The following is a 23,443-nucleotide window of genomic DNA, read 5'->3' as shown; positions in this document are numbered from 1 at the left end:
TACTTTGCCCTTACATCAACCCATCTGCAGCTGAAACCCTCATCCATGCCTTTGACACCTCCAGACTCGATTATTCCAATGGCCTCCCATCCTCCATAAACTTTAGCTCAACCAAAACTCTGCTGCCTGTATGCTATCAATGAGGTCAATGGAAAGGAAAATTGGGAGAGTTGCAAAGCTAGCTGCCGACTCACTGTCACCCGTCTAACACTATCGCACAAAGTCAAGTTCTACCCCATTGTGTGGTGGGTTTTGATCATATTGCCACAGCTTTGTGAGCTGCTATATTGAAGTGAGGTGTGATGTGCCCTTCATGCTTAGTGCTTCAGCTATGTGGGGACAGTTACTGACATCCTGAGCTACGGCTGAACTTGACCTTTGTTAATGAAAATCTTCGAATCATAGAATGGTTACAGCACGGAATAAGGCCATTCGGCCCGTCGAGCTCCAGGCTATGAGCTCAATAGCCAGAGTGCTTCATTTTAGAAATTGTAGAGCATTAGGAAAATTTAAGGCAGAGAAAAGGCCATTTGGCCCACTTATACTCACCCCTCTAGCGCTTCACCTAGCCCAGCATTCAATTCCACTTTGAACACCTCTAATGTATTTGCCTCCACTACTTTACCTGGCAGATTATTCTGAGCATTTATCACCTTTTGATTAAGAAGAATAAAGAACTTGCATTTATATAGCACCTTTCACATCTTCAGCACATCCCAAAGTGCTTCACAGCCAATGAGTTTCTTTTGAAAAGTAGTCACTGTTGTTTGGTAGCCAATTTGCACACAGCAAGGTTCCGCAAAAGCAAATGGCATAAATGATCAGTTCATTTGTGTTGGTGGTGTTGATTAATGGAGGGATATTGGTCATCACCCGCGCCATGACAGGAGCTGACTGCAGGACAGACCACCGCCTAATCCGCTCTGTCATCTCCATCAACGTAGCCCCAAAACAGCGGCGGCAACAGAAACAATGCCACAGGAAAATCAATGCTGGAGCACTGAAAGACCCCGCTAAGAAAGCCCTATTCAGCCCGCGCCTCACAAATAACCTGACGACTCCCAGTAATGCAGAGACACAGAGTGCCCACAGCGCCTGCACTCAAGACCTCCATAATCAACACCTGTGAAGAGACGCTCGGTCACTCAACCAGGAAACAGCAAGGCTGGTTCGACGAGAATGACCAGGAGATCCAGGAGCTAATAAGCCGCAAGCGCAAGGCATTCCTGATCTGGAAACAGCAACAGAACTCGAGAGCAAGAAAGCAGCTCTACAGACGTAATGCAGATTCCGCCCACTAAGGAGCATAATGGACATGGGCCTAGAAATTTGGTTGGTTGCGCCAGCGATTAGCGCCTAATGAGCCCGAGATTTGGGGCGTTACCCAATTTTCGGCCGTTCGCAGTGATCCCAGAGCATCCTGCCATATTAAGTAGCCTTTTAGCGCCGGCGCTAACTCTTTGCGGCCGCTCGCGGGCGCAGCCAGATCATGACGTCATTTCATTGTGCAACGCCTTTTTGGTGCCCCGTACCGGAAATTCAGTGGCGCCCCCCTCCGTTCCGCCTGGCACTATTAGTGACAGTTGGATGGAACGTTACCAGGTCCTTCTCGGACTCGGGGGGCGCTCTTTAAAGGGGACAGCACTAGTATAAAAGCAGCAGCCATTTGGCCTGGCCATCCTGCTCGCTGCTGGAGAGAGTTGCAGACCTTCAGTTGCAGAGAGTTGTTCTCCTTGAGCCAGAGGAGCCTTGGGACCTTCAGCTCTGTCCAGAACAGTTGGATCCAGAGAGATTACTGCGTCTTACTCGTCGGCCAGAATAATGGGAGCTGCTTTGGAGGGGAACGTCATCCTGGCTGAACAACTGGCAAGGGCACAGAGACGGAGGGAGAGAGGGCCGGGATTGGCCAGAAGGAGGAGGGCCAATGGACGTCGCCAAATCCGACCATACGCTGCCAGGGTTTTCAGGCAGCAGGTCTCGTACCTTACCATGTCGGAGGAGCAGTGTCTGCGAAGGCTCAGATTCGGTAAGGATGTTGTGACTGAGCTGTGCCACCTGCTTGCTGGGGATCTGCAGCCGCGGATACGGTGCAGGACCTCTCTGTCGGTGGTCGTGAAAGTCACTGTCACGCTCAACTTTTACGCCAGCGGCTCATTTCAGGCAGCAACTGGGGACATCTCAAATATCTCACAATTTGCGGTGCATTGCTGCATCCGGCAAGTGACAGCTGCCCTCTACAGAAGGAGGCGCGAATTAATCACCTTCCCTGTGACCTTGGAGAAGCAGGGGGAGCGTGCACAGGGCTTCGCGGCTATTGCGGACTTCCCCATGGTGCAGGGGGCCATTGATTGCACACACGTGGCTTTGCGGGCGCCATTACAGAATCCTGAGGAGTTCTGCAACCGCAAGGGGTTCCACTCCCTTAATGTGCAACTGGTCTGTGATCACCGGCAGATGATCATGGCGGTGAACGTACAATTCCCTGGCAGCAGCCATGATGCGTTCATCCTGCGGCAGACCTCAGTGGTTGACCTTTTTGAGGCCCCGGCTCACCCACGAGGCTGGCTTCTTGGCGACAAGGGCTATCCTCTCTGCCCATGGCTCATGACCCCGCTCCGTTTGCCCAGCACCCCGGCAGAAGAGCATTACAACAACAGCCATCAGGCCACCAGGAACATTGTGGAGCACACAATTGGTGTGCTGAAGCAGCGTTTCCGTTGTCTAGACCATTCGGGTGGCTCCCTACAGTACTCGCTGGAGCATGTGGCGCGCATCGTTGTTGTCTGCTGCATGCTCCACAACCTGGCCATTCGACGCACCCAGCCGACCCTCAAGGTCCAGCAGAGCAGGCGGACGAGGAGGAGGAGGAGGAGGATGCGGGCGAGGAGGATCAGGAGGAGGAGGAGGAAGATGGGAGGGCTCCAGAAACTGGAAGGGCCATTCGTCAGAGGCTCATAAGGACTCGGTTCTAGGCCCCTCGAACGGAATGGTGGCTGTGATTCGAACAGTGCCCTCCGGTTCGCAGTAAGCCTATGAAGGCCTCAATGATTGTAAATAGTCTACAGCTCCATTGTAAATAAAAAGTTTTCTTTATTTTCAAACAAGTGCTTCCAGCATGACAACGTAATGGTAACAGAAATCATAACTAACAAACTAACAAATAACTGTCTGGCAACCCGGCAAAACTAACCAAACAATAACAAACAAACACAGCAGGTGTGGACGGCCTTAAATCCGGGAAAAGAGACGTCTTAGCACCTCCCTCTACTGGTGACCCCTTGATGGAGACCGACTCCTCTTACGAGGTCGGCCCCTTCCCTCCCTGCAGCTCCTCCGTAATTGGACTCCAGTGGCTGCGTCAAGGCTGGGGGATGCCTGCTGAGTGTCTGGAAGCGCTGAAGCCCCTGAGGGACGGCCTGGATGACCTCTGGGCTTGGAGGGCCCGCAAGCAGGCTGCTCCAAATGGGCATGTCTGCTAGCAGTCTGTCGCGCAGGTGGTGGCAGCTGCACTGCTGACGTGCCAGCGGTGGCATCAGGACTGCTCACATGCAGAGAGAGGACACCTGCACCGTGGTCGGCCGACACACTAGCACTCTGACGGGGCCACACCGGATCATCCGCCACAATCGACTGCTCCACAGATTCATGGCCTGCTGTGGTGCTGCAAGGGCCTGGGGTGATCCTGCCTGATGCAGCGAGGGTGGCAGCAGAGAGTGTTCGCGTGGCCTCAATTTGTGTGTGGACGAGGCCAGCAAGTGACTGCGTGGCAGCAGTGAGGACCTGCGTGGCAGGATCCAGTGCTTCAGAGAAGCCATGGACAGTCCTTTCCACTGCTTCAGACAAGGCCGGAACACTCCTTTCCACTGCCTCGGACAAGGCATGGACAGACCTTTCCACTGCCTCGGACAAGCCCTGGACAGACCTTTCCATTGCTGCCCCGAAGCCCTGGACAGACCTTTCCATTGCTGCCCCGAAGCCCTGGACAGACCTTTCCATTGCTGCCCCGAAGCCCTGGACAGACCTTTCCATTGCTGGGCCGAAGCCCTGGACAGTCCTTTCCATTGCAGCCCCAAAGTCCAGCACACTCTTTGCCAGTGTGTCGATCGACTCAGGCATCCTCCCCACTGCAGCCATAAGCTCAGTGTGCCTGAGCTGGGCCTGGGCGCTCATTTCAGCAAGGCTACGCACCTCCTCTGCACTCTGTGCAGCAGTCATGGTGGCCTGCCTCGCCCTCCGGGGAGACGGCCCCCGAGCATCCCTACCCCCCGCGCATTGCTGCAGGCCACTGGTTCCTGCAACTGGCTCCTCATCAGAGCCCCCCCCCTCCCCTCAAGGGAACTACTATCCCCAGTCTCCACATGCGGTGGCTCCCCTGAGGCTGGCACGGATGGTCCGGCTTCCTCCTGGTCATCACCTCCGGAGGCACTGGCACTGGCAGCTTGAGGGGCCGGCTCCCGAGCTGGTGATGCAGCATCTGAAAGCAGGGAAGTTGAAGAGTGGCTTTAGCAAAAGGACAGTTTGGCAGCAAGGGATGCAACAGTGCGGCAATGCTATGACATGGGTCCACATTGAGAAAGCATGCTGGCGGGGGAAACAACTGGAAGGTGACAGCTGTAATAGTTGAGAACCTTACCATCGCTGTGGACAATGGGGTCAGCAGCTGCAGTGGTGACAGGGCCACTCAGACGTCCTCCCACAATCTGGTGGACTCTCTCCTCGAGATCCGTCAGAGGCTCCAGTTGAGGACGGCCTCCTCCGGTGCGAAGCTGTTCCTTGTGGTTTCTCGCCAGCTTGGCCTGCAGGGCAAAGGACGGGAAGTGATGTTACATGATGGCCTGAGTTATGATCTCATGCCCCCCATGGTGGAACAGCCCTTACATGATGCCCTGAGGTATGATCTCATGCCCCCCATGGTGGACCAGCCCTTACATGATGCCCTGAGTCAAATGTGCATGTGTGTGACCAGAAAGGGCCATGGGTGCTTGCTGACAGATGGCCATTGGGGCATAGCGCACCTTGTAGCCATAAAGTCAGGTGCTAATGGAGGGATGCATAAGTTTGCATTAACTCCACTCACCCTCACGACCCGAGTGAGGTCGTTGAATTTCTTCCTGCACTGCACAGGGCTCCTGGTCGCCATGCTGCTGGAGTTGACCCCCTGAGAAACATCCCTCCAAGCTCGTCGGTAGTCCTTATGATTAGGCCTCCTGCCATTGTCGGGGTAGAGGACATCTCGCCGGCGCTCCACTGCAGACACCAATTCCTCCAGAGATTCATTGATGAAGCGCTCTGCTCTCTGCCTCACCCTCTCCATATGCTCCAAGTTTTTTGCGCCAGAGAAGGGCCTGCGCCAACTTGCAGGCCTACAAGGCGCAGAGTGTGGATGCTGGAGCTGCCTGACCCACCCCTTTAAGAGCTGGCCGGCGCCTGGAAGTCTCGTGGTCATGGGTAATTGAGAGCACCTGCGCTGCGGCTGGACGCCCCGATATTGGGTTGCGCTGGCATGTTAGCGCCTTGGGTGCCCCGTGTAATGCCTGAACTCGCGCCTCAATCACCTTTGGGGCGCTGCAACCCAATATCACACGAGGTGTCGATAAGTTGCGTCTGGCTATAAAATTTGCGCTCCGCCAATTCTAACGCCCCAAGCGGGGCTATACCCAATTTCTAGGCCATGATCTTCACCGCACGTCAATTACAAGAGAAATGCAGGAAACAGCACCAACCGCTGTACATGGCCTTCTTTGATCTCACAAAGGCCTTCGACACTGTCAACCGTGAGGGATTATGGAGTGTCCTCCTCAAATTCGGCTGCCCTCAAAAGTTTGTCACCATCCTCCGTCTGCTTCATGACAACATGCGAGCTGTGATCCTGACCAACGGTTCCACCACAGACCCAATTCACAATTTGAGCAAGGCTGTGTCATCGCACCAACGCTCTTTTTCGATCTTCCTTGCTGCACCCTCAGTAAGCTCCCCACTGGAGTGGAGCTAATTTACAGAACAAACGGGAAACTGTTCAACCTCCGTCGCCTCCAGTCCCATCCTCTGTCGTCGAATTACAGTATGCAGACGAGGCTTGCGTCTGCGCTCACTCGGAGGTCGAACTCCAAACTATCGTCAACACCTTCACCAAAGCGTACGAGAGCATAGGCCTTACACTAAACATCCATAAGACAAAGGTCCTCTACCAACCTGCCCCCACCACACAATACTGCCCCCCCCCCCCGATTATCAAAATCCACGACAAGGCCTTGGACAACGTGGACCACTTTCCATACCTCGGGGGTGCCTACTGTCAACAAGGGCAGACGTCGACGACGAACTCCAACACCACCTTCAGTGTGCCAGTGCAGCCTTCGGTCGCCTGAGGAAGAGAGTGTTTGAAGACCAGGACCTCAAACCCGGCACTAAGCTCATGGTCTACAGAGCAGCAGTGATACCCACCCTGCTATATGCCTCGGAGACATGGACCACGTACAGCAGGCACCTCAAAGCACTGGAGAGGTACCACCAACACTGCCTCTGCAAGATCCTGCAAATCCATTGGCTGGATAGGCGCACCAATGTCAGTGTTCTCGCTCAGGCCAACATCCCCAGCATCGAAGCTCTGACCACGCTCGATCAGCTCCGATGGACGGGTCACATTGTCTGCATGCCCGATACGAGACTCCCAAAACAAGCGCTCTACTCGGCGCTCCAGCACGGCAAGAGAGCCCCAGGTGGGCAGAGGAAATGCTTCAAGGACACCCTCAAAGCCTCCTTGAAAAAGTGTAACATCCCCACCGATACCTGGGAATCCCTGGCCCAAGACCGCACAAAGTGGAGGAGAAGCATCCGGGAAGGCGGCGAACACCTCGAATCTCTTCGTCGGGAGCAAGTGGAAGCCAAGTGCAGGCAGCGCAAGGAGCGCACGTCAATCCAAGCACCCCACCCACCCGCCCCTTCAACCACCGTCTGCCCCTCCTGTGACAGAGACTGTAGGTCCCGCATTGGACTCATCAGTCACCTGCGAACTCATTTTTAATGTGGAAGCAAGTCATCCTCGGTTCCAAGGGACTGCCTAAGAAGAAGAGATTCGTCAGGACATCAGGAGAACTCCCTGTTCTTCTTTGAAAATGGGCATGGGATCTTTTATAATCAACTAAACAGGCAGACAGGGCCTCAGTTTAAAGTCTCATCTAAAGGAACGCACCTCAGACCTTCCCGTGCAAGCGCAGGAGATGTAATACCTGCCCCTATACCTCCCCCCTTCCCACTGTCCAGGGCCCCAAACACCCCTTCCAGGTGAAACAGCGATTTACTTGTACTTCTCGCAATCTAGTATACTGTATTCACTGCTCACGATGCGGTCTCCTCTACATTGGGGAGACCAAACGCAGATTGGGTGACCGCTTTGCGGAACACCTCCGTTCAGTCCGTAAGGGTGACCCTGAGCTTCCGGTCGCCTGTCATTTTAATTCACCGCTCCATTCCCACTCGGACCTCACCGTCCTTGGCCTGTTGTATTGTTCCACGGAAGCTCAACGTAAACTCGAGGAACAGCACCTCATCTTCCGATTAGGCACTCTGCAGCCTTCCGGAATTCAAGTTCGAGTTCAACAATTTCAGATCATAACCTCGGCCCCTATTACACATTTTTTCTTCTAATTTTTCCACTCCTTTCCCCCCCCCCCCTTTTCCTTTTGTTTCTCTCTCACACCTGGCAGCTATCTCTTGCCCTGCCAGTACACTTTACACCTAATCTCAGCCTATTACCATCTCGTCTAGCTCTTTTACTACTACAAATATCCTTGCGGGGAGGTTTGCTAGCACTGTTCGGGGGGGGGGGGGGTTTAAACTAAAATGGCAGGGGGTTGGGAACCTGAGCAGGGAGACAGAGGAAAGGAAAACGGGGATAAAAGCAAAACATAGGAAGGAGAAAAACAAAAGTGGCAGTCAGAGAAATCAACGGTTTAAATCAAACGTGGCCACAGTAAATAATAATCCTAATAGGTCTAAGAGCATTAAAAAAACAAGTCTGAAGGCTTTGTGTCTTAATGCGAGGAGCATTTGTAATAAGGTGGATGAATTGGCTGCGCAAATAGAGGTAAACTAATATGATTTGGTTGGGATTACGGAAACATGGCTCAAGGATGGCCAAGACTGGGAACTCAACATCCAGGGGTATTCAATATTCAGGAAAGATAGGCAAAAAGGAAAGGGAGGTGGGGTAGCATTACTGGTTAAAGAAGGGATTAATACAATTGTAATGAAGGATATTAGCTCTGATGATGTGGAATCTGTATGGGTAGAATTGAGAAATACTAAGGGGAAAAAAACATTAGTGGGAGTGGTATATAGACCTCCAAACAGTAAGGCGGAGGTTGGGGATGGCATTAAAAGGGAAATTAAAGAAGCGTGCAATAAGGGCACAGCAGTCATCATGGGTGACTTTAATCTACATATAGATTGGGCCAACCAAATTAGTAGCAATACTGTGGAGGAGGAATTCCTGGAGTGTTTACGGGATGGTTTCCTGGACCAATATGTCGAGGAACCAACCAGAGATCAGGCCATCTTAGACTGGGTATTATGTAACGAGAAAGGATTAATTAGCAATCTTGTTGTACGAGGCCCCTTGGGTCGGAGCGATCATAATATGATCGAATTCTTCATTAAGATGGAGAATGAAGTAGTTGACTCAGAGACAAGGGTCCTCAATTTAAATAAAGGAAACTACGATGGTCTGAGGAGTGAGTTGGGTAGGATTGAGTGGGGAATGGTGCTCAAAGGGTTGACGGTGGATAGGCAATGGCAAACATTCAAAGACCGAATGGATGAGCTACAGAATTTGTTCATCCCAGTTTGGCATAAAAATAAAACAAAAAAGGTGACTCAACCGTGGCTAACAAGGGAAATTAGGCATAGCATAAGATCCAAGGCGAGGACATATAAATTGGCTAGAAAAAGCAATAATCCTGAGGATTGGGAGCAGTTTAGGAGTCAACAAAGGAGGACAAAGGGATTAATTAAGAAAGGGAAAATAGAATATGAGAGTAAGCTAGCAAGGAACATAAAAACTGACTGTAAAAGCTTTTATAGCTTTGTGAAGAGAAAAAGATTGGTGAAGTCAAGCGTAGGTCCCTTACAGTCAGAATCAGGGGAATTTATAATGGGAAACAAGGAAATGGCAGACCAACTAAATACATACTTTGGTTCTGTCTTCACAAAGGAGGACACAAATAACCTCCCAGAGATGCCAGGGAACATAGGGTCTAATGAGAGGGAGGAACTGAAAGAAATCAGTATTTGTAGGGAAATGGTGTTAGGAAAATTGATGGGACTGAAGGCCGATAAATCCCCAGGGCCTGATGGTCTACATCCCAGGATACTTAAGAAAGTGGCCCTAGAGATAGTAGATGCATTGCTGGTCATCTTCCAGAACTCGATAGACTCTGGAACAGTACCCATGGATTGGAGGGTAGCTAATGTTACCCCACTATTCAAAAAAGGTGGTAGAGAAAAAGCAGGGAATTATGGACCGGTAAGCCTGACATCGGTAGTGGGGAAAATGCTAGAGTCTATTATAAAAGATGTAATAGCAGAGCACTTGGAAAGCAGTGACAGGATCGGACAAAGTCAACATGGATTTACAAAAGGTAAATCATGCTTGACTAATCTACTGGAATTTTTTGAGGATGTAACTGGCAAAATAGATAAGGGAGAACCAGTGGATGTGGTGTATTTGGACTTTCAGAAGGCTTCCGATAAGGTCCCACATAAGAGATTAGCGTGCAAAATTAAGGCACATGGGATTGGGGGCAAGGTATTGACTTGGATAGAGAACTGATTGGTGGACAGAAAGCAAAGAGTTGGAATAAACGGGTCGTTTTCCGAGTGGCAGGCAGTGACTAGTGGGGTACCGCAAGGATCGGTCCTAGGACCCCAGCTGTTCACAATATATATTAATGATCTGGACGAGGGAATTGGATGTAATATCTCCAAATTTGCAGACGACACAAAGCTGGGTGGGAGGGTAAGCTGTGAGGAGGATGTTGTGAAACTCCAGTACGATTTGGACAGGTTGGGTGATTGGGCAGAAACATGGCAAATGCACTATAATGTGGATAAATGTGAGGTTATGCACTTTGGTGGCAAAAACAGGAAGGCAGATTATTATTTGAATGGCAATAGATTGGGAGAAGGGGAAGTGCAAAGAGACCTGGGTGTTACTGTGCACCAGTCACTGAAGGTAAGCATGCAGGTGCAGCAGGCGGTTAAGAAGGCAAATGGTATGTTGACCTTCGTAGCAAGAGGGTTCGAGTACAAGAACAAGGATGTCTTGCTGCAGTTGTACAGGGCCTTGGTGAGACCACACCTTGAGTATTGTGTGCAGTTTTGGTCACCTTACCTGAGGAAGGACGTTCTTGCCATGGAGGGAGTGCAGCGAAGATTCACCAGGCTGATACCTGGGATGGCAGGAATGACGTACGATGAGAGATTGTGTCGATTGGGCTTATACTCACTGGAGTTTAGAAGATTGAGAGGGGATCTCATCGAAACCTATAAAATTCTGTCAGGTCTGGACAGACTAGATGCAGAAAGGATGTTTCTGATGGCCGGGGAGTCCAGAACTAGGGGTCATAGTCTAAGGATAAGGGGTAAGCCATTTAGGACTGAAATGAGGAGGAATTTCTTCACCCAGAGAGTGGTGAACCTGTGGAATTCTCTGCCACAGAGGGTGGTGGAGGCCAGTTCATTAAATATATTCAAGAAGGAGTTGGATATATTTCTTGAGGCTGAAGGGATCAAGGGATATGGGGAGAAGGCAGGGACAGGGTACTGAATTTGGATGATCAGCCATGATCTCATTGAATGGCGGAGCAGGCTCGAAGGGCCGAATGGCCTACTCCTGCTCCTATCTTCTATGTTTCTATGTTTTGTTTCTTTCACTTCTTTTGTCCGATCGCAGCCCTGCCTTCGATCAATTTTCTTTTCTTTCCAGTTTTGAAGAAGGGTTCGACCCAAAAAGTCAACTCAAATTTCTCTCCAGGGATGTTGCCTGACCTGCTGAGTTTTTCCAGCATTTTCTGTTGTTATTTCAGACAATGCAGACCCTTTCATTACTGCACTGAAGTGTCAGCTGAGGTTACATGCTCTACTCTTAGACTGGGACCGTATTTTCCGATCGGAGGCTTCCCGCGTGCGGAAGCCTCCGATCTGGAAAAAATCTATGCACTTACCTGAGGGCTCCCGAGGTGCGTATTGTTCCGCTCCTGGGCTTCTCCAACTCCAAGTGTGCAGGGCCCATGTATCCCAGAGGCGCAGGCGGTTCGCAGTGTCCCTGGAATCACGTGGGCCAGAGGAGCCAATCAAAGAAGGGAATCCCCCTTCATACACTTAACAGATAGACCTGTCAAATATATGAATGGAGATCACCCCAAAAACATAGCAAAACTTTAAATAATTTTTTTTTTAAATTTACATTTTTTAAATTAGTTGAAATTACAATAAATTAAATATTTTAAAGAAAAATTTAATTTTTTGAAAAAAATAATTAAAGTTTTTTTACAGGGCTAAAAATAAACTTACCTTTTTTTAAAGTATTTTTAAATGATAAATGACTGAATTTTTTTTTACTTTTTTCAACTCTCATCCTAGTAAAAGCAGGCTTTACGCTTGCTTTTGCCAGGCGTAAGATTTCTAAGGGTTTTCTGCGGGCGGAGAGTCTCCAGAAAGCGGAACTCTCCCCCCGCAGAGGCCCTTCTCCAGGGCAGGCAGAGGATCTGTCAAGAGCATTCTTGATAGATCGGAAATGCCAGTTTTCAGCGCGTGCGCTCGGCATGCCTGAAACCGGCATTTCCGATGTCCCTACGGGTGGGTACACAGCGCGTGCTCACCCCGTAGGGATCGGAATATCCAGACCATAACCTTCTGACTTGAGACAAAAGCACAACCACTGAACCAAGCTGACACTAAAGATACTTTTTTCTAATATCGTTTAACTGTTCCTTTTCACTAATTTCAATTTATGTCCTCTGGCCTGATTTACCCTGGAGCACGGTGGCATAGTGGTTAGCACTATTGCCTCACAGCGCCAGGGACCCGGGTTCGAATCCGGCCTCGGGTGACTGTCTGTGTGGAGTTTGCACATTCTCCCCGTGTTTGCGTGGGTTTCCTCCGGGTGCTCCGGTTTCCTCCCACAGTCCAAAGATGTGCGGGTTAGGTTGATTGGCTATGATAAATTGACCCTTAGTGTTAGGGGGATTATGTACGTGGGGTTACGGGGATAGGGTGGGATATGTGTCGGTGCAGGCTCGATGGGCCGAAATGGCCTCTATCTGCACTGTGGGGTTTCTGTGATTTCTGTGATAATATACCTTTAATAATTTCTGTACCTCAAAGAGGTCCTCCTGAGACCTATTCTCTAGATTGGAGAGGGTGCAGAGGAGATTTACCAGAATTGTACCAGGGATAAGGGTCTTGAGTTATGCGGAGAGACTAGAGAAACTGGGATTGTTCTCCTTAGAGTGGAGAAGATTAAGGGGAGATTTAATAGAGGTGTTCACATTTCTGAGTGGTTTTGATAGAGTAAATAAGGAGAAACTGTTTCCACTGGAGGGAGGGTGGGTAACCAGAGGACACAGATTTAAGATAATTGGCAAAAGAACCAGAGGTGAGATGAGGAGAATTTTTTTACGCAGCGAGTTGTTGTGATCTGGAATGCGCTGCCTGAAAGGGCGATGGAAGCAGATTCTATAGTAACATTCAAAAGGGAATTAGATAAATATTTGAAAAGGAAACATTTGCAGAGCTATGGGGAAAGAGCAGTGGTGGGACTAATTGGATAGCCCTGTCAAAGAACTGGCACAGGCATGATGGGCCGAATGGGTTCGAGCACAACAACAAGGATGTCTTGCTGCAGTTGTACAGGGCCTTGGTGAGACCACACCTTGAGTATTGTGTGCAGTTTTGGTCGCCTTATCTGAGGAAGGATGTTCTTGCCATGGAGGGAGTGCAGCGAAGATTCACCAGACTGATACCTGGGATGGCAGGAATGACGTATGAGGAGAGATTGGGTCGATTGGGCTTATACTCGCTGGAGTTTAGAAGAATGAGAGGGGATCTCATTGAAACTTATAAAATTCTAACAGGACTAGACAGACTGGATGCAGGAAGGATGTTCCCGATGGCAGGGGAGTCCAGAACCAGGGGTCACAGTCTAAGGATAAGGGGTAAGCCATTTAGGACAGAGATGAGGAGGAATTTCTTCACCCAGAGAGTGGTGAACCTGTGGAATTCTCTACCACAGAAGGCAGTGGAGGCCAATTCATTAAATATATTCAAGAAGGAGTTGGATATATTTCTTAAGGCTAAAGGGATCAAGGGATATGGGGAGAAAGCAGGGACAGGGTACTGAATTTGGATGATCAGCCATGATCGCATTGAATGGCGGAGCAGGCTTGAGGGTCCGAATGGCCTACTCCTGCTCCTATCTTCTATGTTTCTTCTGTGCTGTAAGATTCTATGATCGCAGAGCTTCAGCTCCTTTAATCTTTTCTCTTGTTCAACCTTTTCCACTTGGGATCAGTTATGTTGCTCTTCTCTGCACCCTTTCCAATACATATATGTCCATTTTGACGCATTTTCTCTGAATTACTGTTTATTTTAGGCAGTAAAGAAAGAAAAATGCATTCCTAAAAGCTCCAGCTAAAATCCGCCACAAAAAACATACCTGAATTCTCCTTCCAGAAAAGTGCCAGTTCCTTTTTAGCCTACCACAACCCTGTTCTGCCACATTTAAATGGGATCAAGGGGGCATAGCTAACCCCTAGCCCTAAACCTGCCCCACATCATTACCACCACTATATCAGTGACAGTAAGGTATCCTGAAGCAGATACGACATTGAAGAGGCAATATCCACAGCAGGTATTCAGGGAGCACTTCTATATGAACTTCACTGAGGAGCAATGTATAAAGCGCCTTCGCTGTCACTGAGCTATGTCACCTGCTGCAGCCACAACTCGAGCCTCGCACTTCAGTGTGTTCTTCCCACTGGTGACAGAGTTGTTGCCTGGGGGGAAGAGGATCTCTCTCCTCCTGTCCACTGCCTGCACCAGGGTTTCCAAGGCAGCATCAGAGAACCTTAGTGCCCCTCAGCACTTGTTGCAACCATTTTTTAAAATTAATTCATGGGATTGGGTGTCGCTGGCAAGGCCAGCATTTATTGTCCATTCCTAATTGCCCATGAGAAGATGGTGGTGAGCCACCTTCTTGAACCGCTGCAGTCCATGTGGTGAACGTACTCCCACAGTGCTGTTAGGGAGGGAGTTCCAGGATTTTGACCCAGTGACGATGAAGGAATGGTGATATATTGAAAAGTCAGGATGGTGTGTGACTTGGAGGGTAACTTGGAGGTGTTCCCATGCACCTGCTGCCCTTGTCCTTCTAGGTGGTAGAGGTCGCGAGTTTGGGAGGTGCTGTCAAAGAAACCTTGGTGAGTTCCTGCAGTGCATCTTGTAGATGGTGCACAGTGAAGCCACGATGTGCCGGTGTGGAGGGAGTGAATGTTTAAGGTGGTGGAAGGGGTGCCAATCAAGCGGGCTGCTTTGTCCTGGATGGTGTCGAGCTTCTTGAGTGTTGTTGGAGCTGCACTCATCCAGGCAAGTGGAGAGTATTCCATCACACGCCTTACTTGTGCCTTGTAGATGGTGGAAAGGCTTTGGGAGTCAGGAGGTGAGTCACTCACCACAGAATACCCAGCTTCTGACCTGCTATTGCAGCCACAGTATTTATGTGGTTGATCCAGTTAAGTTTCTGGTCTATGGTGACCCCCAGGATGTTGATGGTGTGGAATTCGACGATGTTAATGCCGTTGAATGCCAAGAGGAGGTGGTTAGACTCTCGCTTGTTGGAGATAGTCATTGCTTGGCCCTTGTGTGGTGCGAATGTTACTTGCCACTTATCAGTCCAAGCCTGAATGTTGTCCAGGTCTTGCTGCATGTGGGCACAGACTGCTTCATTATCTGAGGAGTTGCTAATGGAACTGAACACTGCAATATTTAGCAAACATCCCCACTTGGACCATATGATGGAGGAAAGGTCATTGATGAAGCAGCTGAAGATGGTTGGGTCTAGGACACTGCCCTGAGGAATTCCTGTAGCGATGTCCTGGGGCTGAGATTCCCATTGACTTCAATGCTGCCTTGATGTCAAGGGTAGTCACTCTCACCTCACCTCTGGAATTCAGCTGTTTTGTTCATGTTCTCTGTTCAGCCAATGAACTGCCCTACCCATTGTCTCCAAGGTGCTCTGCAAATCATGATAAATTTCTTGCGGATGCATCAAGGCAGCATTTGACCGAGTGTGGCATCAAGGTTGTTGTATCCGTGTGTTAATGGAGACACGGAATGCAGGAGTTGGTTTAACAGGACAAGGTCTGGAGGTGAACTAACAGATACAAGAGACTATACAGGCTTATATAGCCCGAGTGGCCACTACCGGCATTACAGTACACAGGGGCTCTTAAAGGCACATACACCACAATTCCTCCCCTTTTAGACAACCAGTACATAACATTTTAAGTAATTGTTATTAACATGTGTACAAGAACAATAATCTACACATTTGCTGCAGTTAATCAATTATAAGTCAGTCTCTCTGGAGGTTTCCTGACTCGGTCCGGATAACGCCTTGGTGGTGTAGTAGTTTTCGGTGGTGTAGTAGGTTCTTTTGGCAAGGTCGATTCGGCTTGAATGCCAGTGTCGGGTTCATCTGGTTCCAGTATCACCGGATCAGAGGTAGATACTATGGGTATCTCTGCTTCATCATTAGGCGTATAGAGTGGTGGTGTAGGTTGTCCCTTTTCGGATGACTCTATGATCTGGTCAGCATGGCGCCTTATTATGCTTTCTCCAATGTCCACGGTATACATCAGCGGCCCTAGTCGTGTGCAAATAGTTCCAGGCTGCCGTTTCTCGGTACGGTAGTCCCGGGTCAAAACTTGTTGACCTATCTGGAAGGTTCTAGTTGGCCTTGCATTCATGCCTTGAAATTGCTGGTTCTCTATGTCCCTACTGATGTTTGGCTTGATCAAATCCAGCCGGCATCTTAGTCTTCTATTGAAAAACATCATGGCGGGAGTTTGGTTTGTAACCACATGTGTTGCATTCCTGTAGGCAAACAAGAAGTTATCTACCTTATGCTGTAGATTAATGTCTTCATTACCCATAGCCTTTATGGCCTTCTTGAAGGTCTGGACAAACCTTTCAGCCAATCCATTGGTGGCGGGATGGTATGGGGCGGACGTGTAGTGCTTAACCCCATTGTTTTTTAAGAACTTCCTGAATTCTTCGGACACAAATTGTGGTCCATTATCAGAACAGATCTGTTCAGGCAGCCCATTCCTGGCAAATATGGTCCTTAATACTGTGATGGTTTTTTCCGTGGTGGTGGAGGACATCTTTTTTACCTCCGGCCACTTGGAGTGTGCATCAACCGCGATTAAGAACGTTGAGTCCATAAATGGACCAGCAAAGTCGATGTGTACCCTTTACCATGGAGATGAGGGCCACTCCCATGGATGTAGAGGGGCTTGTGGTGGGGCGTTTTGGACCTTCTGGCATCCTAGACAGCCCTTGGTCATTTCTTCGATGTCTCCATCAATACCTGGCCACCACACAAACGCTCTGGCTAGGTTCTTCATTTTCACTCCACCCAGATGCCCCTCGTGAAGCTCCTTTAGCACTTTATCCTGGAGTTTGGGTGGAATCACCACTCTGGATCCACACATCAAGGTTCCTCGGCACACTGACAGCTGTTCTCTTCTTTGCGAGAATGCTGGCAACAGTGGTTCGCCATGTGCTGGCCATCCCTTCACCGTTAAATCATAGACTCGTGAGAGAGTCGGGTCATTTCTCGTTTCTTTTTCAATGGTAGAATTTGTTACTGGTAGACATTCCACTATGGTTGAGTGGAACATTTCCACTGGGTCCACTGTAGGTGCCTCTTCTACCGTTGGCAACAGTAGATGCGATAAACCGTCAGCATTTCCATGCTGTTTTGATCCTTTGTATTCTATGTCATATTGGTGTGCCCCTAGGAAAAGGGACCACCTCTGTAGCCTTTGCGCTGTCATAATGGGAACGCCCTTTTTAGGGTTGAATATGGAGATGAGGGGTTGATGGTCAGTCAACAAGGTAAATTTTTGTCCGTTTAGGTAATGGTTGAATTTCTTCACTCCCCATACCAGGCTGAGTGCTTCCCTGTCGATCTGGGCATAGTTACGCTCAGCTGAGTTCAATGAGCGTGACGCAAAAGCTATCGGACGCTCCGAGCCATCAGGGAATTTATGCGATAATACCGCTCCTACGCCGTAAGGGGATGCATCGCACGCCAGTCTGATTGGCAGTGATGGGTTGTAATGAGCCAAAACTTCCTTGGACGTGATCAAGCCTTTACATTTATGGAAGGCACGTTTACAGTCTTCGCTCCATTTCCAAATTACTCCCGTTTGTAGCAGTTCATTAAGAGGGTGCAGAACAGTTGACAAGTTCGGTAAAAATTTATGATAGTAATTTATCAATCCCAGGAACGACCTTAATTGTGAGACATTTTCAGGTGCTGGGGCTTTTATGACCGCTTCAATTTTTTCAGGTGACTTATGCAACCCTTCTTCGTTAATTATGTGGCCACAATACGATATTTGTTTCTGAAAAAATTCGCACTTGGGGCGATTTGCTCGTAGGCCCCGTTCTCTCAGCCTAGTGAGCACCTGCTCCAAATTGGCAAGGTGCTCGTTGTCGTTTTCTCCTGTTACTAGGATGTCGTCTAGGTAGCATTGAGTCCCCGGAATCCCTTGCAGGACTTGCTCCATAGCTCTTTGCCAGATAGCTGGAGCTGATGCTACTCCGAAAACCAGTCGATTGTACTGGTACAGGCCTTTGTGTGTGTTTATCGTGAGATACTTTTTAGAGGCCTCCTCAACCTCCATCTGTAGATATGCCTGTGCCAAGTCAATTTTGGAGAAACGTTTCCCTCCGGATAGTGAGGCGAAAATATCTTCTATCCTCGGAAGAGGATACTGTACCATGTGAAGGACCGGGTTTACAGTCACCTTGAAGTCCCCACAGATGTGAATTTTTCTCTGTTCTTCAGATTTATCATTATTCAATGTTTTCTTCATGACCGGGACGATGGGTGTTGCCCACTCGCTCCAATCTATCTTGGATAACACGCCTGTCTTTTCTAAATTCTCCAGCTCTGCCTCGACTGCTGGACGAATTGCGTATGGCACTGGCCTTGCCTTAAAAAACTTGGGAATTGCCGCATCTTCCACTTTTATTGAGGCGGTGACGCCTTTCAAGGTTCCTAGTTCCTGTTGGAACACTTCTTTGGCGTTGGCCAAGATGTCTTTTAATCGTTCAGGCATGACGTCATCATCATTTTTTCTCTTACTCGTCACCGTCAGTGCCTGAATGGAGTGCCAGTCTAAACGTATCTTCCAGATCCATTCACGTCCCAACAGCGGTGGACCACCATCTTGCAGAACGTATAAATACAACTTCTGTATTTCCTTGCCGTTGTATACAACAGGCACCCTTATTTTCCCTCTGGGGTATACTTTCTGCCCCGTATATGTCTTCAAGATAATGGATGTGTCTTTCAAAGGTATATGCGGAAATAGCCGCTCGTAATCCCGTCGACTTATGACGGTCAGAGCTGATCCTGTATCTAGCTCCATTTTAACTGGGGACCCCGCTATCGTGAGGGTAACCCAAATGGTCTGGTAATCTTCTTTGGCAATTACATTATGTAATTTGAGACAGCTTAGTCTCTTATTTCCGGAGTCGCTATCACTCTTCTGGTCTTCGGAGCTACTGTCCGTCATCATTTGTACCTTTCTGTACTTTTCCTTATTGATTTTTTTTCTGTCAGTGGATTTTTTGTTTCCAGATCGGCATACACGTGCAATGTGTCCCATCTTTCCGCATTGCCTGCATGCTTTGTCCTTAAACCAGCAGTCCCTCCGGTCATGGGTGGATCTGCCGCAGCGATAACATCTCTCGAAACCCTGTGTCATTTCATGGGTGCCGAAGTCCTGTGGCTTTTGCTGTATCTCTGCAGCTCCTCTTGCTGCTGCTTCGTATGATACAGCCACACTGAAAGCCTTGTCCAGTGTTAAATCTTTCTCAGAAAGTAACCTTTTCTGTGTTCCTTCACTTAGGAGACCGCAGACGAATTTGTCTCGAAGAGAATCTGCCAGTCCTGCTCTGAATTGGCAGTGCTTTGACAGCTTCCTTAATTCGGTGAGGTAATCAGCGTTACTTTCATTCTTGTGCTGATTCCTCCTGAAGAATTTGAATCGTTCCGCTATCAGCAGCGGTGTTGGGTTTAAGTGCTCCTGTAGGGTATCAACAATCTCCTTAAAATTCTTGTCCATCGGTTTGGCTGGAGTGATTAATTTTCATAACAGCCCGTATGTCTTTGCGCCCATTAGATTTAGAAGTATCGATGCCTTTTTATCATCCTCTATTTCATTCGCTGTGCAATATACCTCCACTCTTTCCACATATGTGGTCCAATCCTCTACATCATTATCGAAAGCAGTAATATTGCCAGTCTTAGGCATCCTGAAAAAAAAATGGCGCCTCCTGCGCTTTCCTTTCTTCCCTGCCGAGAAAAAAAATGGCGCTTTCCCGCCGCTGTTGCTGTTCTCCGCGGTTTTTATTTATAGAGATATTTTTAATAGTCAGAGACTCGTTCCCGCCGGACTCTCTGGGACTTTTCCCTCCCTCTGCTTGGTCCGAACTCCGACCTGCTTTGTAGAGCTGGCTGTCTCCCGAGTGCTCCACCCTTCGTCTCTGTTTGCCTCCGCCTTCGCTGCTCGGCCCCGCTGCAGAGCCAGCCGATCGAGCCCCAGCCCGCCGCCCAGGAAGGATTATTGCAGTACCTGCCACCAGCCTGGCTAGCTGGTGAAACCACAGTTTTTTTTTTCTTTTTTTCTCTTCGACCTTCGTCTGAGGAATCAATATCCTTGAGGTGCTGCCGAATTGCAGGTAAGTCCGTTTCCAATTCGTCGCCACTGTTGTATTCGTGTGTTAATGGAGACACGGAATGCAGGAATTGGTTTAACAGGTGTTTACTGGACAAGGTCTGGAGGTGAACTAACAGATACAAGAGACTATACAGGCTTATATAGCCCGAGTGGCCACTACCGGCATTACAGTACACAGGGGCTCTTAAAGGCACATACACCACAAAGGTGCCCTAGGAAAACTGAAGTCAATGGGAATTGGGGGGGTGGGGGGGGTGGGAACTCTCCACTGGCTGGAGTCATACCTAGCAGAAAGGAAGATGGTTGTGGTGGTTGAAGGTCAATTGCTGCAGGAGTTATCCTCAGGGCAGTGTCCTAGGCCCAACCATTTTCAGCTGCTTCATCAATGACCTTCCCTCCAACATAAGGTCAGAAATGGGGAGGTTTGCTGATGACTGCACAGTGTTCAGTGCCATTCACAACTCCTCAGATAATGAAAAAGTCCATGCCCGCATGAAGACTTGGATGACGTTCAGGCTTGGGCTGATAAGAGGCAGGTAACATTCGCGCCACAGAAGTGCCAGGCAATGATTATCTCCAACAAGCGAGAGTCTAACTACCGCCCCTTGACATTCAGCAGCATTACCATCACCGAATCCCTTACCATTGCCGAATCTCCCACCATCAACATCCTGGGGGTCACCATTAACCAGAAACTTAACTGGACCAGCCACATAAATACTGTGGCAACAAGAGCAGTTCAAAGGCTAGGTATTCTGCGGCGAGTGTCTCGCCTCCTGACTCCCCAAAGCCGGTCCACTATCTACAAGGCACAAGTAAGGAGTGTGATGGAATACCCTCCACTTGCCTAGATGAGTGCAGCTCCAACAACACTCAAGAAGCTCGACACCATCCAGGACAAAGCAGCCCGCTTGATTGGCACTCCATCCATCACCTTAAACATTCACTCCCTCCGCCACCGGCGTACCGTGGCTGCAGTGTGCACCAACTACAAGATGCACTGCAGCAACTCGCCAAGGCTTCTTCGGCAGCATCTTCCAAACCCGCGACCTCTACCACCTAGAAGGACAAGGGCAGCAGGCGCATGGGAACACCACCATCTCCAGGTTCCCCTCTAAGTTACACACCATCCTGACTTGGAGGTATATCGCCGATCCTTCATCGTTGCTGGGTCAAAACCCTGGAACTCCCTCCCTAACAGCACTGTGGGAGTACCTTCATCACACGGAATGCAGCGGTTCAAGAAGGCAGCTCACCACCACCTTCTCAAGGGCAATTAGGGATGGGCAATAAATGCTGGCCTTGCCAGCGATGCCCACATCCCATGAACGAATAGAAAAAAAAATGCACTCCTCATCATCTCAACCATATGTATGGAAACCGTCTCCACTGTCTGCACATGAGATCCATGCTCCTGAATCACTGTTCTTTTGAAGACTGGGCTCCTTAGATCTGGGTCCCCAGGCTCCTCGGTTGAGGGCGGTTGTTTCCACCCCCTCCGTGGAGGAAAAGCATTCTCCCTCTTTTCCAGTCCCAGGTTTTCATTCCCGCTTAATGCTAAGTAACTTGCTGGCGATACTTTTTCTGACTGTCTAACTAATTCCTCGCAAGTGGGTGTCTCTCTTTGCTGGTGGGTGCGCAGGTAAGACACCAGGATGGAGAGTTGATAAGAACTTGGCAGCTACTGTTAATCTGGTAGTGTCTGGGAGGTCATCAGAGTGTCTGACCTCTTGCTCCAAGGCACCCCAATGATATGAAAAACAGAAGCGCTTGTTTAGCTATGACTTTTGCCCTTGAAGAAACAGAGATCTTAGTGTAAGAGCATTGCAATAGTTTATGAAAGCACAAGAAGCTGAAACAACATCTGCTGAGCCATGCCCAGCCTTTACCAACCTTCTCTTGCCAGCTCACCTCCAACTTTACTCTCTCCTACATTCTCACCTGCCCATTAAATCTAACACCTCTTAATCTTTAAAAAAAAAACTCTGAACCTAATACCTCCTCTTAATCTAACACCTTCTCTTAATCTAACACCTTCTCATAAACATTCGCCGTCTCTTCTTGTGGACTCGGGGGTTGAATTTGGACAAGGACGGCGATACATAAACATGTGGTATTGCGCCGGTCGCCCGTTAGACACCCGTCCGATATTCAGTTCCATTGAAGTCAATAGAACTGAATATCAGACATGTATAACGGTCGGAAAAAGCGATTCCGCCTGATTTGAGTCCCCGTCAATGTCCAATTTCACCCCATAGGGTTTCCAGTGATGGTGGTCCTCCCACTGTTGTCCTTCTCTGCAGCTGGTTGTGTGCCATCTTTTCCTTTAGAGGGACAGAAGCTAATGTTACAGGTCAGTGAGTGTCACGGAGGTCATGCTTGCCATGATGAGAGATGAAGGTGCCTTCTCCTTTTAAAAGAAGCGTTCTTGAATACTAAAAGAAGCCCTTGTGACCGCCAACCTGAGTTGTGAGAGTGGTTTTGAGTAAAGAAGGTGTTTGGAGAGGTTGTCCTTAGCAGGAGTTCCGCTGACACCCAGGTGCTAAGAGAGAAAGATGTAAGGAGGTGAATGAAGCTGTCTGAGTGGTAGAAGATGTGTATTGACACACTAGCCTTAACTTACCTTGGCCACCCTTGTGAGGTCATCAAATCTCTTCCTGCATTGTTCTTGGGGTGATTGAGGTTTCAATAACTGCCCCTGCTACCTTCCTTCAGAGAGAGCCTGCACCACTCTGCTATGGGAGTTCCTGGCACCTTCACGAATGCATCGGAAAATCTGCAGGCCCTGCCAGCTGCTCACATTCCTCAGGCTGCTGCTCTTTGTGCCATCTTGCTGGGAAGCGATGTTGCCCATTAACCAGTTACACAGCCTTTTAAAGGTTGCACCAGAACTGTATCCCCCTGGCCCCCCAGCAACGTAAACCAACAGAGTGGGATCCTGGTCTCCAAGCTATCCCGAATGGGGGTTCTGGGAGGGGTTAGCAGTGGTTTCAAATGTGCAGGTGTTCGAACTGCCCTGTCACAAACCTGCCAATGGGAGGGAAATCCAGGCATGGTGTGCAAAATCGTACACAATACTCCAAGTTGTTTAAAGATTTATGCATGGACACTAAAAATGCAGAACCCAATTTTTTTTTAAATATCTTACAGGATGTTCTTAAAGACTTTATTCAGAAGAAAGAGCGCGGGGAGCTTCTGATACAGAAGATGGGCTTTTTTAAAGAAACTCTGCTGGATAAGGTGAATTATCTGTTTCAAACATTAAGGGGGCTAAATTCGGTTGATTTGCTCCTCCCTCTCGGGGCGCTACCTGGGAAAATTGGCCGCGGGGGCGCTAACTTTTGCGAAGGTAGCGAAGGGGCGCTACCAATTTTTGCCCCTAAGATTTTTTGTTTCCAAAGGACAGA

General features: G+C 49.0%; 1 protein-coding gene across 2 annotated transcripts in view; it reads left to right on the top strand.

Moving 5' to 3' along the window:
- The window catches only part of cfap161 (cilia and flagella associated protein 161), a 79,772-nt gene that overhangs the window by 15,282 nt on the left and 41,047 nt on the right, over positions 1–23,443 (top strand). Inside the window, exon 2 of one of the 2 annotated variants that reach the window (XM_085968873.1) lies at positions 23,187–23,276. The exons of the other annotated variant lie outside the window; for it this stretch is intronic. Coding sequence (XP_085824999.1) covers positions 23,187–23,276 — 90 coding nt within the window. The remainder of the gene's footprint in view (positions 1–23,186; positions 23,277–23,443) is intronic. 2 annotated transcript variants of the gene reach the window in all.

Source organism: Somniosus microcephalus, chromosome 27 (genome assembly GCF_052327205.1).
Source record: "Somniosus microcephalus isolate GS21.2 chromosome 27, FLI_Smic_1.0, whole genome shotgun sequence".
Lineage (NCBI taxonomy): Eukaryota > Metazoa > Chordata > Chondrichthyes > Squaliformes > Somniosidae > Somniosus > Somniosus microcephalus.
The sequence above is the reverse complement of the archived record's forward strand: the minus strand, read 5'-3'. Positions and strand labels throughout refer to the sequence as shown.